The sequence below is a fragment of the Chlorocebus sabaeus genome, chromosome 16 (assembly GCF_047675955.1).
Source record: "Chlorocebus sabaeus isolate Y175 chromosome 16, mChlSab1.0.hap1, whole genome shotgun sequence".
Taxonomy (NCBI): domain Eukaryota; kingdom Metazoa; phylum Chordata; class Mammalia; order Primates; family Cercopithecidae; genus Chlorocebus; species Chlorocebus sabaeus.
The window spans coordinates 9496479-9510364 of record NC_132919.1 but is presented as its reverse complement, the minus strand read 5'-3'; the positions used below and the strand labels follow the sequence as shown (position 1 = coordinate 9510364).

The 13886-nt window shown below is 47.2% G+C and overlaps 2 protein-coding genes across 4 annotated transcripts in view; both read right to left on the bottom strand.

The window, feature by feature from the left end:
* The window catches only part of USP43 (ubiquitin specific peptidase 43), an 83034-nt gene extending 77897 nt beyond the window's left edge, over positions 1-5137 (bottom strand). For both annotated transcript variants that reach the window (XM_008010335.3, XM_008010337.3), the window contains exon 1: positions 4316-5137. In XM_008010335.3, coding sequence (XP_008008526.1) covers positions 4316-4819 — 504 coding nt within the window. In that variant the 5' untranslated portion in view covers positions 4820-5137. The remainder of the gene's footprint in view (positions 1-4315) is intronic.
* A 1494-nt stretch (positions 5138-6631) lies between these two features.
* The window catches only part of CFAP52 (cilia and flagella associated protein 52), a 65197-nt gene continuing 57942 nt past the window's right edge, over positions 6632-13886 (bottom strand). Inside the window, exons 13-15 of one of the 2 annotated variants that reach the window (XM_008010332.3) lie at positions 11732-11834; positions 8615-8726; positions 6632-7411 (exon numbers count right to left, since the gene is read on the bottom strand). In XM_008010332.3, the coding sequence (XP_008008523.3) occupies positions 7236-7411; positions 8615-8726; positions 11732-11834 (391 nt within the window). In that variant the 3' untranslated portion in view covers positions 6632-7235. The remainder of the gene's footprint in view (positions 7412-8614; positions 8727-11731; positions 11835-13886) is intronic. The other variant, XM_037987318.2, reaches the window with a different exon arrangement.

The following is a 13886-nucleotide window of genomic DNA, read 5'->3' as shown; positions in this document are numbered from 1 at the left end:
GCAGGAGAATCACCTGAACCCAGAAAGTAGAGGTTGCAGCGAGCCGAGACAGTGCCCCTGCCTGGGCGACAGAGCAAAACTCCATCTCGACGACAACAACAACTCAATATTTAAAATTGAGATGGTGGCTACACAGGTTCACACATTTGTTAAAACTTCCTAAATTTTATGCTTATACTGGGTGCATTTCACCATATATAGTTTAGATCTCAATAAAGTTGATTTAAAAAATAAAAATAGATAATAAAACAGTCATACCTTTGCTTTGACTATATAATTCCATTTGTAGGAATTAGGCTTATGGGAATAATCACAGCTAAGGACAGTGATTTAAATACAAGAAACTTCAATACAGTATAATACTGGAAAATGGAAACTCCATTTCCATTTTATGTCTTACTGTTTTGTCCAGAACTTCCAAAACATAAGAGTGATGAAGAAGACATCCTTGTTTTTAAAAAATCTCCAGTATATCACCGTAGATCTAAAATTGACGTGTAAGCACATAAGCTAATATAAATTCCAGATGGCTAAAATTTTTAATATAACCATAGATCTCCATACAGAATTGGTTCATTTAATAATATATTAATTGTTAAAGACTCAATTATTAATGATTGTTGTGTATTATTAAGACTAGGAAAATGTAACAGTGCTTAAATGAGAAAAGCAAGATATAAAACTAAAATTTTCAATTGTTTATACTTTGAAACATATCAGTATATTTACAATGGTTATCTCTAGGGGTTAAAATTACAGATCTCTTTTTTTTTTTACATTTTAACTTTTTTTTTTTTAACAATGTGCAACATTTAATTACATCATTAGAAAAGCACAGAAAATCAAATATTGCATGTTCTCACTTATAAGTGGGAGCTAAATCTTGCATACACATGGCCATAAGGAAGGGAGCAATAGACCCTGGGGACTGGGGACTCCAAAAGGAAGGAGGGAGGGAGGGAGGCAGGGGGACAAGGGCTGAAAAACTTCCTATTGGGCACTGTGTTCACTGTCTGGGTGACAGGGTCAAGAGAAGCTCAAACCTCAGCATCACACAATATACCCTTATAACAAACCTGCACACGTACCTACTGAATGTAAAATAAAAATGTAAAATTTTAAAAAAGAAAAAAAAGAGAAGAATTCTAGATAATACCACAGACAGGACTTTTCTTTCTGTTTTTCAGAGGGAGTCTCACTCTGTCACCCAGGCTGGAGTACAGTGGCACAATCTTGGCTCACTGCAACCTCAGCCTCCCAGGTTCAAGCAATTCGCCTGTCTCAGCCTCCTGAGCAGCTGGGACTACAGGCACACGCCACCATGCCCGGCTAATTTTTGTATTTTTAGTAGAGACAGGGTTTCACCATATTGGTCAGGAGGCTGAGGTAGGAGGATCACTTGAGCCCAGGAGTTGAAAACTGTAGTGAGCTACGATGGCACCACTATACTCCAGCCTGGATGACAGAGTGAGACTCTCTCTCTTAAAGAGAGAGAGAGAGACAGAGAGAGAGAGAGAGGAGGGAGGGAAGGAAGGAAGGGAGAGAGGGTGGGCGGGAAAAAAATAGAATGGGAGAGAGAGAAAGAAAAAGAAAGAGGAAGGAAGGAAGCGAGAGAGAAAGAGAAAGAGAAAGGAAAGGAAAGGAAAAGACAAGACTCCTTAACACAACCTGACGTGGTGTGTCTGCAACTAATTCTCCAGCCTTTCCTCCCCAGCCAAGTGGGCTTTTATTCATTTATTGAACAGAAAGTCTCTGGGCCCCACCTCCTTCCCTGGTTGGCATTTCAGTTCCCAGGTCCTGGAATGCACTCTCCCATCTTCCCAAGCCCTTCATGGACACCTAATCCTTCAAAATTCAACTCAGTGGCTGGTTACCTCTCCAGGGAAGCTTTCCCTGCCCACCCCACAGGATCTCCTCCAATCAAATCACATTTTCCTGCTGTCACTATCATAGCACCTTGCATTTGTCCTTTCTAACATGTTTCTGTTCCAGTCATGTTCCTGTGTGATTATTTCATTGACATCTATTTCTACCTCTAGACCGTAAGCCCCTGGAGAGCAGCCCCAGAATCTGGGTTTGTCCTCATCACTCATCGTGCATTCCACACATTCCCAGTCTAGTCTCTGGACATTCAATAAATATTTGTTGAATGAATGTTTCCCTATCTGTAAAATAAGAAGAGCTCACCTAGATTTCAATCCATAAGCCTGGATTCTGGGATCCTCCACTCCTCCCTCCAAAGCCGACTACCCAAAAATCCCAGGAAATTCCAGATTGTATCTTCCTCATTAACATATTACAAACTTGATTATCCTTCAATTCCCTGAGGCTTACTGGGAGCTCCCAGACCCTGGGGATTTGACAGCAGGAGAGAGAGAGGAAATCCTGGTGAGTCACTGAGGGCGACTACTAATTTCGGAGTTTTTTTTTTTTTTTTTTTTTTTTTTTTTCTGAGACAGAGTATGGCTCTGTCGCCCAGGCTGGAGTGCAGTGGCGCAATCTCGGCTCACTGCAAGCTCCGCCTCCCGGGTTCACGCCATTCTCCTGCCTCAGCCTCCCAAGTAGCTGGGACTACAGGCGCCCGCCACCACGCCCGGCTAATTTTTTTTTTTTTTTTTTTTTTTGTATTTTTAGTAGAGACAGGGTTTCACCGTGTTAGCCAGGATGGTCTCGATCTCCCGACCTCGTGATCCGCCCACCTCGGCCTCCCAAAGTGCTGGGATTACAGGCGTGAGCCACCGCGCCCGGCCAATTCCGAGTTTTTTCAAACCACTGCAGCCTCTCCCATTGCTGTGGTAACTGGATGGAAACGCATCTAGCAAGAGAAAATGTACATAAGGATTATCTCCCTCCCTCCTCTAGGTTTCTGCAGGTGAGAAGGTGTCATGATAGAATAACGAACATTTCCTATGAGACTGGCACTGTGCTCTACATTCGAACTCACTTAATACAACCACCCTATACCAAGGTAGGTACCACTATGGTTCTCTATCAAAGATGAAGAAAGTTGCAGCACAGACACATCTGGTGACCTGCTCAAGGTCACAACACTCCAGAGACCTTGCTCTTAACCACCATACCACACTGCCTCTTTCTTAAAAAGCAAATATCAGCAAAAAGAGACATTTAGTGACAACCATGTGTCCCACCGGCTGCTGCAGAACAGTGCTTCGCTAATGGAGGCAGGAGGGAGGAAGGTGGGGGTTGGCATCTCACGGGTCACATGGCAAACACTGCTTTCTCAGGCTGAAACTCAAGAGCGGTGATGCTTGTGGAATGAACACTGACAGGTTCCCCCTCCTCCAAGAACAATCACTAGTCTGTAGGGAGCTTCAGTTCTCTGCCCAGAGCTGCGGGTTTCTTTTTTTTTTTTTTTTTTTTTTTTTTTTTCAGGAAGTAAGCCATGTGCATCAATTATCAGGAACCCTTTAATTCAACTGGGACCCCAAACACACACCCCGCTTTAACCCCGGGTGATGTGATACAAACAATTTACAACGCCTCAAGACCCTGCAGCGTCCCGAGTAAGTAGACCGTGATCTAGCAGACAATAAAATGCAAGCCCGTACTCATATATTGTAGGGGATTGAATGCGCCTTAAACAAAAGGATGCTATCTCCAAAATAGCACGCTCGCTGCCTTTGCTGGGCACTCAGCACGGCACCTGGCCTGCAGGTTGTCAGATTCCACCGGGCTTAGAATAAAATCCAAACTCTTTACCGTTGCCTCCTACGTCTTACATGATCTGGCGAAACTCATCTGTCTCCTAATCGCCAACGCCACTGGTTTTCTTTCCATATCCCCAGGACTCAGCTCCTTTGGGTCTATGGCAATTGTACTTGCTGTTCCCCCTGCCTGCATCAGTCCTAGAGCTTGCCCTGAACGCATCCTTCTCATCATTCAGATCTCAACGCAAGCATCACCTCCTTCCCCTGAGGCCTTGGCCTTTCAACGTCCCATTCCCCACCCCACATCATTCCAGACTGGAAGCTCTAGAGCGGGCGTTAGAACACTGTCCGGCCCTCAAGCCTTCAATACTTCAACAAATGCTTGTTGAATCCAAACACTCTGATTACCCTTCAATCTGCCAGCTCACCTCACTCCCTCTCAAAATACCTAGGAGAATTCATTTATAAAGAAAACATAAGCAAGCGACAGCGTAACACATCGACTCCAAACAAAGCCGGTAATCCGGGGCTGAACTGGTCAATGGCATCTAAAGAAGGCCCCAAGAAAACCCCTTCCTGATCGTGCACCCACTTTTCAAGAGGCGAAACCAGGGGGCCAGGGCGGCCGCCGGCGCAGCGCTGCCTACCTTGAACTCCGCGGAAAGTTGGGGCGTGTATTCGCGAGTCCAGAGCGCGCGCACCAGCGCCGCCAGCTGCTCGGTGACCTCGGCGCGGCCTGGCGCCGCCCGGTAGCGCCCCAGCGCCAGGAACTCAGCCAGCAGGTCGGTGTTGCTGAGACACTGCACCACGGCGTTCATGAAACAGGTGTTGCCGTGGTTCTTCAAGCCCTGAGCGCCCGGCGGCCGCGCCCCATCGCCGGCGGGGAGCTGGAGCTGGGGCTGGGGTCCGGGCGGGCGCTCCTCCCCGGGGCTCCCGGGGGCCGCTGGAGCCGGGCCCGGGGCGCAGGCGAAGCCCCCCTCACCGTCGCCATCGCAATATCCCGGCTGGGGCCGGGGCGGCGAGTCCCCGGGGCGGGAGCGGCTGCCCAGTGCCAGCAGGAAGCGGCTGAACAGGCGGCGCAGGGAGCGGCGGCGGCGGGGCCGGGGCGCGGGCGGTCCCCCTCCTGCCGCGTCCCCAGGGCCCGGGTCCATGGCTGCCGCCGGCGCAGCTCCAGGCGCGGAGCCCCCGGGCCCGAGGCGGACGAGCGGCCAGCAGGCCCTACAGCTTCGCTAAGGCGCCTGGTGCCGGCTACCTGCGGGCCAGGTGTGCGGGGACGGGGCGGAGGCGGAGCCAAGGGCGGGGCAGCCCCGCCCCGCGCGGGAATCCGGCCGCACGACCAGCCCCCTGCAGGGCAGCGCGGGGCCACCCCTACCCCTGCCTGGTGCCGCCCCCGCGGCGCTGACTGGGAGTCGTCGTGGTCGGGTTCCCCACCCTTCCTTACCTCGTAAACCGACAGAGCTGGGTTTCGCCTCTGCTGCTGTTCCTCGAGCAGCCTTCGAGCAGTGGAAATTATGGAGGAATGAACATTCTGAAAGCGCCTAGTAAATGGCAAAGGCCTGGCTACTGCAGGAAGAAAAGGGCAAGGCAGGCATCTCCAGAGCACAGCCTCGGGCGTGGTGAGAGGCGCGCGCTGGGCGCTGTGTGGGGGTGGGGAGCGCTTTTGTGCACCGCTGGTTCCTCCGCAGGCTCAGGTGTGTGCGGACAGGTGTCGCCACCTCCTTTCAGACCGTCTGCCCTTTTAGGGGAGGCAGAGCCTGTGCCTGCACCCGCCCACTCGGGACCCGAACTGGGAGCCACGTGTTGCCCTGTAAAAAAAAAAAAAAAAAGCCCCCGAGTGGTTGTGGTTTGCATTTTTTACACCACAGATTGGGTTAGAATCATTTTCCAAACACTTGTGAGACTTGATCATCCTTGCTTTAATCGGCAAGGAAGGGGGCTCAGAGAGGTTATCGCAACGTAGGGAGGCCACCCGACCCGTAAGCAGGGAAACCGGAACTCGACCTGGATCTCTGGACTGCCGAGTTCAGGCCCTTTCCAACCTCAGTATTTGCTTACCAGGAAGTTTTCAGGCTCTCAGGCGCGCCCCCTACGCGGTTTCTGGTTCACTCCTTAACGCACAATCCTTGCTGAATGATTGCCCAATCAGAATTAGTTTGGCCTTGTCCCGCCCTTGATTCCCTGGGTAACCCTGGGCCCCCCGCCCCCTCTTGATCCCATGCAACTGTCAGGTTTATAATTAATCTGGCAAGATCTTGCAAAATGAGTTTCTGGTCAATTTCTAGCTCAGAAAGAGATCAGCACCATGTGAGACGCAGTATTCTAACGCCCTGAAATGTTACTTGTTGTTTAATAAGTGATAATCATTTATTAAATATTCTTGATCCTGGCCGGACTTGGTGGCTTACACCTGTAATCTCAGCAGCACCTTGGGAGGCGGAGATGGGCAGATCACTTGACGTCAGGAGTTCGAGACCAGCCTGGCCAACATGGTGAAACCACGTCTCTACCAAAAATACAAAAATTAGCCGGGCGTGGTGGTGCATGCCTGTAATCCCAGCTACTTAGGAGGCTGAAGCAGGAGAATCGCTTGATTCAGTGAGGGGAGATCGCGCCATTGCACTCCAGTCCGGCGACAAGAGCTAAACTCCGTCTCCAAAAAAAAAAAAAGTCTTGATCTTTCAAACCGGGTTGCAGCAGTTACCTCATGCAAAAAAAGCAGCATTACTTAAAGGATAAATAACATGCTTAAAACATCAGACTGTACTGTGAATCGGAGACTTGTGTTCTGGAAAATGCCACTATTTACCCCTCTCTGCAAAAAGATACCCGGTTGGCTGATTAATACACAAGGACATAAGGTCCATTTCATCACCCTTCTGGTGGAAAGCACGGAAGAAAGATGTAATGGCCAACTCCAACAAAGCATCTCTGTAATTTCATCTTTCTTTGGTCATTGTCCTGAGATCCCAACACCACACATTTTCTTTGGGAAAGCATGCATGTTTCACTCTCTACCCTGTCAGGAATTCTGCCGATGCTTTAGTACATTAGTCACTTAATTCTCACAATAACCTTTTGAGCAGGAACTTACTCTTGCTTGACAAAAGAGAAAATTGTGGCTCAGAATTTTTAAGAAGCCTGCCCAAGATCTGGATTTAAATCTGAGTCTAGTCCCGTATAGCTTGACCAATGAAATGACAATGAAGAAGGCAATTCACTTTGCCTTATTTTTACAGGATAATAGCAATGCTGTCTGTGCACAGATCAGGAGGAAGGTCTGTGGGTTTTGCAGAGTTGCAGACAACAAATTATAACAGAAAACCGACAACTGAGAATTTATTCAAAATGTAAGAAGTTCTAATTAGAGTCTGCACAAATTATTCTTGAACATATTTCAATTTTAATATACAATGTAGGAATACAAAATGCATTCTATAAAGAAAAAAAAGTTTGGACTCAAGAACAAAAACAGAGCTGTGAGAAATGAAGACAAGTGTTGGAGTTATCTAAAATTGGTCTTCAACAGGACTGTGTGCAACGCCGAGGCCCAGAGACATCTCATCAGCTTCAAGAGGTATATGGGTACTTCCATCGCAAAATGGCCCCGTCGGCACTTACGCTAACGATATATTGATTTCCTGGACTTATGCGGATGCGTGTGATGTTGCCACTGTGTCCCACCCCAACGTGAGTCACTTCACCCTCATTATAATCCCAAACTTTGACCAGATGGTCATTTCCACCTGAAAAAGATAAACACGGATATGGCATTGCTGCAATAGAAGAGAGAAACAACCCTGATTTCAAATAACTGGATCGTTTTCAACACGGTACCCACGTATCTATCTTTGTAATAACACTTTTACTTGATTATAAAAATCTATCTGTTGCAGTAAGTTTGAAGGGGAGGGGGAAATACAGAGAGGTAAAAGCACATTTTCATCCCACACATTTCAACCCAGAAATAACCACTAGTAAAATGTTGACTTAGTTCCTTCCAGTCTTTTCTCTGTAAGTATACTGGTATACATATATATCATATATGTGATTGGAATCACACTGTGTCTAGTTTGATATCTGCCTTATAGTCAATGTATTTGTGAAACTTAATTCATTTAGTGCATTTATTTATTATTTATTTATTTATTTATTTATTTATTTTGAGACGGAGTCTCTGTCGCCCAGGCTGGAGTGGAGTGGCGTGATCTCAGTTCACTGCAGCCTCCGCCTCCTGGGCTCAAGCCATTCTCCTGTCTCAGCCTCCTGAGTAGCTGGGATTATAGGTACACACCACCATGCCCAGCTAATTTTGTGTATTTTTAGTAGAGACGGGGTTTCACCATGTTGGCCAGGCTGGTCTCGAACTCCTGACCCCAGGTGATCCACCTGCCTCGGCCCCCGAAAGTGCTGGGATTACAGGCATGAGCCACCATGCCCGGCCGCATTTATTTGTTAATATCCTGATGAATCAAAGAGCTTGGCAGGAAATGATAATGATGTTCCAATCGGTGTGTTTGGGTGGTAAATGCCTCTTTGAAATACTGGTTAATTCATTTGTTTTGGTGGGGAGGGCATCGCATCATGCAATAATAAAGTGGAATTAACAGACACATTTAAGACTTCAGAAGGATGCTGGACAGCCCAGGCCATTTAAAGGCTGCATTTCTGTTATCAATGCCTACCACAAAAAGCAAGCCTAGCAACCTAAGTCTTAGGCTTTATTTGCACCCTTAAGGCTCTTGTGCAAATGTTTCCCCTCATTGAAATGTGACTTCTGGATTTTTCTTTCTCCGCTGCATTGGCTGCAGTATTGGTTGCAGTCTGATTCTAACCAAGTTGCCTTGAGACCCTTTTGTGGTCTTTTCCGATTCCCTCTGGCCTGGGAGTTCCTTCCATGTCCTCGTCTAAATAAGCCAGGCTTGGCTTTTTCCTATCCCAGGACTAACCTGTGACAAAGTGCACCCCTTCCTGTGTGATATCCATGCCATTTATCGACCCAGACAGGGAACCTTCCAATTCTCTGATTACTGTCCCATCAAATACTTCCCAGTAAGCAATCTGGAATTCAGGAAAGAAGCATTAAGCAGGACTCAGCTCAGGAGAGTCATCCATGCACATGCTAACAAAAGATGGCTCTACTTTATATAGAAGGGAGCAAAAATACACCACGGGATGATACTGGCTGAAATTATAAATAGGCTACAGCAGGGGGTGGCAAAACCATTTTAATATTTTTAGTATTGGTTTTAAATTTGCATTCTATTTAAAGAGATGTTGATGTGCTGATAAACCTGGATTAAGGCAGAAAGGGCTTTTGATAAGACTAAGCAGATTGAGCCTGAAGCAAGCTGCAAAAGAAAGAACAGCCTCTGCATCCACAGCTAAGCTTCAGGCCTGGAGGGAGGAAAAGCATTTTCTTCCTTCCCACTGGGAGATGAGCACTCCGCACTCCCCAGAGTTCTAGAGACTGGGCCCTCCCTCTTCCTCACCCCACCCTTATTCCCAACTTTCCCTTCTGCTCCAAAGCACTGAGATATTCCACAGGGTGGAGTTTAAAGAGGAACTGGTAACCTTAGTTCCCTGTTGGGGAGAACTCCCTTAGGGGTGGAGAGACAGGGTGCCTAAAGGAGGGTAATTTTTTTCCTGAATATACTGCCTTTGTACCTTGAACTTTGTGAATGCACAATCTATTCAAAATTTAAATGTCCTTCTCAGGAAAGAAAGCTTCTATTTATGATAGCAAAGACAGGGAATGAACCGAAATGCCCATCAATGATAGACTGCATAAGGAAAATGTGATAGAGCCAGCCGGGTCCAGCAGCTCACATCTGTAATCCCAGCACTTTGAGAAGCTGAGTTGGGCCCGTTGCTTGAGGTCAGGAATACGAGACCAGCCTAGGCAATATGGGGAAACCCCATGTGTACTAAAAATGCAAAGATTAGCTGGATGTGGTGGCACACACCTGTAGTGCCAGCTACTTGGGAGGGTGAGGCATGAGAATCACTTGCGCCCAGGAGGTGGAGGTTGCAGGAGGTTGCAGTGAGCCGAGATTGTGCCACTGCACTCCAGCCTGGGCGGCAAAGTGAGACTCTGTCTCAAAAAAAAAAAAAAAAAAAAACAGAATAAACTTAAGAAAATGTGGCACATATATACCACGGAATACTATGCAGCCATAAAAAGGGACAAGATCACATCCTTTTGCAGCGACATGGATGGCGTTGGAAGCCATTATCCCCAGCAAACTAATGCAGGAACAGAAAACCAAACACCACCTGTTCTCACTTACAAATGGAAGCTGAACAATGAAAACACATGGACACATGGGGGTAAATAACACGCTCTGGGCACCTGTCGGGGGGTGGTTGGGGAGTGGAAGAGCATCAGGAAGAACAGCTAATGCATGCAGGGTTTAATACCGAGGTGATGGGATGGTCTCTGCAGCAAACCACCATGGCACATGTTTACCTATGGAACAAACCTGCACATCCTGCGCATGAACTTAAAATAAGGTTGAAGAAAAAAAAAGAAAAGGAAAAAAAAAAAAAAAAAAGAGTGCTTGACCAGGAATCAGGAGTGCAAACTTGCATGTGCATTTCATTCATTTCTCATTGCTTCATGTCGGAAACGTGCTGTGTTCCAGTCACCAGTCACTATGCCAGGAGTCTGTATTCCTCTGAATCTAGCTAGACATTGTGCATACTATTTCTTTTTAATTTTTTTCTTTTGCTTTGTAATGTCTGTTGATGCTTGATCATGTTAACAAAAAAATTCTGATTTCATAGTAAACGCCTAAAGAGATAGAAAACCATGCCAGAGCCCATGTTTCTCAGGAATCACACCCACAGAAGTAGTTGAAACTTGACTGCCTGCCTTCCCAGCCAAAGAAGCCAAACTGATACTCTTCTGGGCAGCCCTAGTAGGGCTCCATCTTACCGGAGTGTCCTCTGCCAGAGATGCCCTTCCCTGAGGTCTAGGCATTGGGTGGGTCCTTCTGTCATTCAGGCCTCAGCTCAGAGGCTGTTCCTTAAGGAGGCCTTCACCCACTACTCTAGCTGAAGGAGCTTCCCCCAGCCCACCAGTATCATATCACCTGTTCTATCTCCTTTCTCAGTCCTTTCACCATCTCATGTCTTGTTCACTTGTTACTCGTTGTCCACTCACGGATTGGTTCATGTGTGTATTAGCCAATTCCATCCCCTCCTGCCCAAAATAAATTAGGGAAGTAAGGTTCATGAGAGCAGGGACTCCTTGCTTGCTCCAAAGGTGAACATTCCCCCAAACGGAAGCATGAACCTTCACCTTCCTCTTTAACTGGGAAATCTATACCATATGTAGAATTTTTTTTTTTTTTTTAGATAAGAGTCTTGCTGTCTCACCCAGGCTGAAGTGCAGTGGTGCAATCTTGGCTCACTGCAACCTCTGCTTCCCAGGTTCAAGCAATTCTTATGCCTCAGCCTCTTGAGTAGCTGGGATTACAGGAGCCCTCCACCATGCTCTACTAATTTTTTGTAGAGATGGGGTTTCACCATGTTGGCTAGGCTGGTCTCGAACTCCTGACCTCAGGTGATCCGCCCACCTCGGCCTCACAAAGTGCTGGAATTACAGGCGTGAGCCACCACGCTTGACTCCGTGTGTGGATATTTAGTGTATTGATGAAGTACAGTGCTGAGAGATGAGGAGCTCTATTGCCTTTCTGTTTGAATTTAGTCAAAGTAATAACCGGTTTGGGCACGGCAATTCTACTCCAGTGTCAGAAATTCCCTAATAATAAAAACCAATCTATTGAGTACCTACTATGTGCCAGGCCCCCTGCTGTAAGCCCCATAGGTGAGCATGACTTTAATCCTCACTCTGTGAGGTCAGTGATACCATTTCCACTTAACAGGCAGGGAAGTGAAGACACTGGAAGGTGATATGGCCTTTCCAAAGTGACATGGCTGATTGATGACAGACACCATTGGAACCAAGATGGTTTGACTTGAGAGCCTGCAGCCTCCGCCACAACACCTCACTGCTTTTCTCTTGCACTGGAAAGATCTCACCTCTCACTGGGAGGACTCACCTTTCTGTCTGTTCCACTGGTGATGATCTGGAACTCCTCAGGGTGATAGCACACACACTGGAATAAGGTGTTGGCTAGTATCATCTGATTCCTCCTGAGACGCCTGGAAAGTAGATTCAAAAGCTGCGAAAGTCGACTTTCTCTTCCCTAGGAAATGTATTCACTATTCAGGCTGGATTTGCTGCAAGCTGGGATTTGGGTTGGTGTATCTCTGGGCCAAACATCTCATACTGCCCAGCACGGTGGGGCCTGTATTTCTTCAAAACAGACTTCAGGTCACCCCTCTCCTCTCTACTTCTATGTACTCTCGTTGGCCTATCAGTGACCACCAGAGGACAACGGGAAGGGACCTTTCCTAAAGACAGAGCACAGAACTCAACGAGAACCCTTAAGTTCTAGTGAAAAAGAAGCAGAAGAGGCTGAACTCAGAGCCAAACTGCTGCCTCCCACACAATGTACTTGATTCTTGAGGCCACCATTTGGAAGTGGAGCTCCTTACAGTCTGAGAAGCAGAATGTGGGGAGACGTATTTTATTGTATTTATGTTTTCACCATCGATGTATCTTTAATTCACAAATAAAAGCTGTAGCAAGATGTCATGTACATGTTTGTACACAGGTTTGGACATACCAGATCATGCACAACCCTCAGAAAACACAAGCCTGTCACATGGGGATGTTGCAAAAGCTGGCAGGCTCAACCCTTGTCTGCCTATGGTAAGAAGTCCCTCCCAAGACACCCCCACCCCGCCCAGGGTGCCCCCAAGAGGGAGCTGGCCTCCTGCAGCTGAAGAGAGCCCAGCCTGGGAAGGGTATTTTAAAAATGGGTATTATAGGCCGAGTGCAATGGCTCACGCCTGTAATCCCAGCACTTGTGGGAGGCCAAGGCAGGCAGATTACCTGAGGTCGGGAGATGGAGGCCAGCCTGGCCAACATGGTGAAACCCCGTTTCTACTAAAAATACAAAAAACTAGCCAGGTGTGGTGGCGGATGCCTGTAATCCCGCCTACTCGTGAGGCTGAGGCAGGAGAATCACTTGAACCCAGGAGGCAGAGGCTGCAGTGAGCCAAGATCATGCCACTGCACCACGCCTGGCCAAGATCTGCATTTTAAACCAGCATTTCAGTTGATTTTTATGTGCATAATAGAACCCCTGCCTTAGATACTGTACCAAGAACTATGTAAATATCGCTTCTCCTTCCATAGACAATGTGGTGGGTGGCCATCTCACAGGCCAGGCTTTCCTGGCTAAAAAATGCACCTTCTGCACAGTTGCTTCTCATTATGGAAGTTTTCAAACCTGGTATCTGAGCTGAGCATTTTTAAAGATTTTGGCACGAGAATTCCTGCTACACAGCAGAACAGCTTTAAGGATTTGAGGCAGTCACAAACCATCCATAGAAATAAGTTCTATATTTTCCCAGGAGGAAGGTCAGGTATCTAGCCTAACACTTCCTACAAGTGTGGTCCTTGAACCAGTGCCCTCAGTTGCGAGCTTCTCAGATATGCGGAATCTCAGGTACCACATTAAATTTATTGAATCAAAATCTACGTGTTCAACAAGATCCCCAGGAGATACACAGGGCTAGAAGACAAAAGCTTGCTTTGTGGGGGCTTTTTGTTTGTTTGTTTGTTTGCTTTTTTAAGATGAAGTCTCATTCTGTTGCCCAGGCTGGAGTGCGGTGGCATGATCTTGGCTCACTGCAACCTCTGCCTCCTGGGTTCAAGCGATTCTCCTGCCTCAGCCTCCTGAGTAGCTGGGATTACAGGCATGCACTACCACGCCTGGCTATTTTTTGTATTTTCAGTAGAGATGGGGTTTCACCATATTGGTCAGGCTGGTCTTGAACTCCTGACCTCGTGATCCTCCCAACTCAGCCTCCCAAAGTGCTGGGATTATAGGCATGAGCCACCGTGCCCGGTAGTGCTTTGTGTTTTTTTAATGTGTTAAGTACACAGTGAGTTCTCATTCCCATCAAGGGTATCTCATATTCTTTGTCATGCATACCTCCTTCCTCCCATCTTTGCACTTATCCTCATCTCTCTTATGCAGTGATATAAAGGCAGTGCCTCGTAGGAGTGGTAGAGGGGTGATAGGTGGGTGGGGAGAGGGGTTGGAGGAATAGGGTCTGATTCTAAAATAAAAACACAGCAAA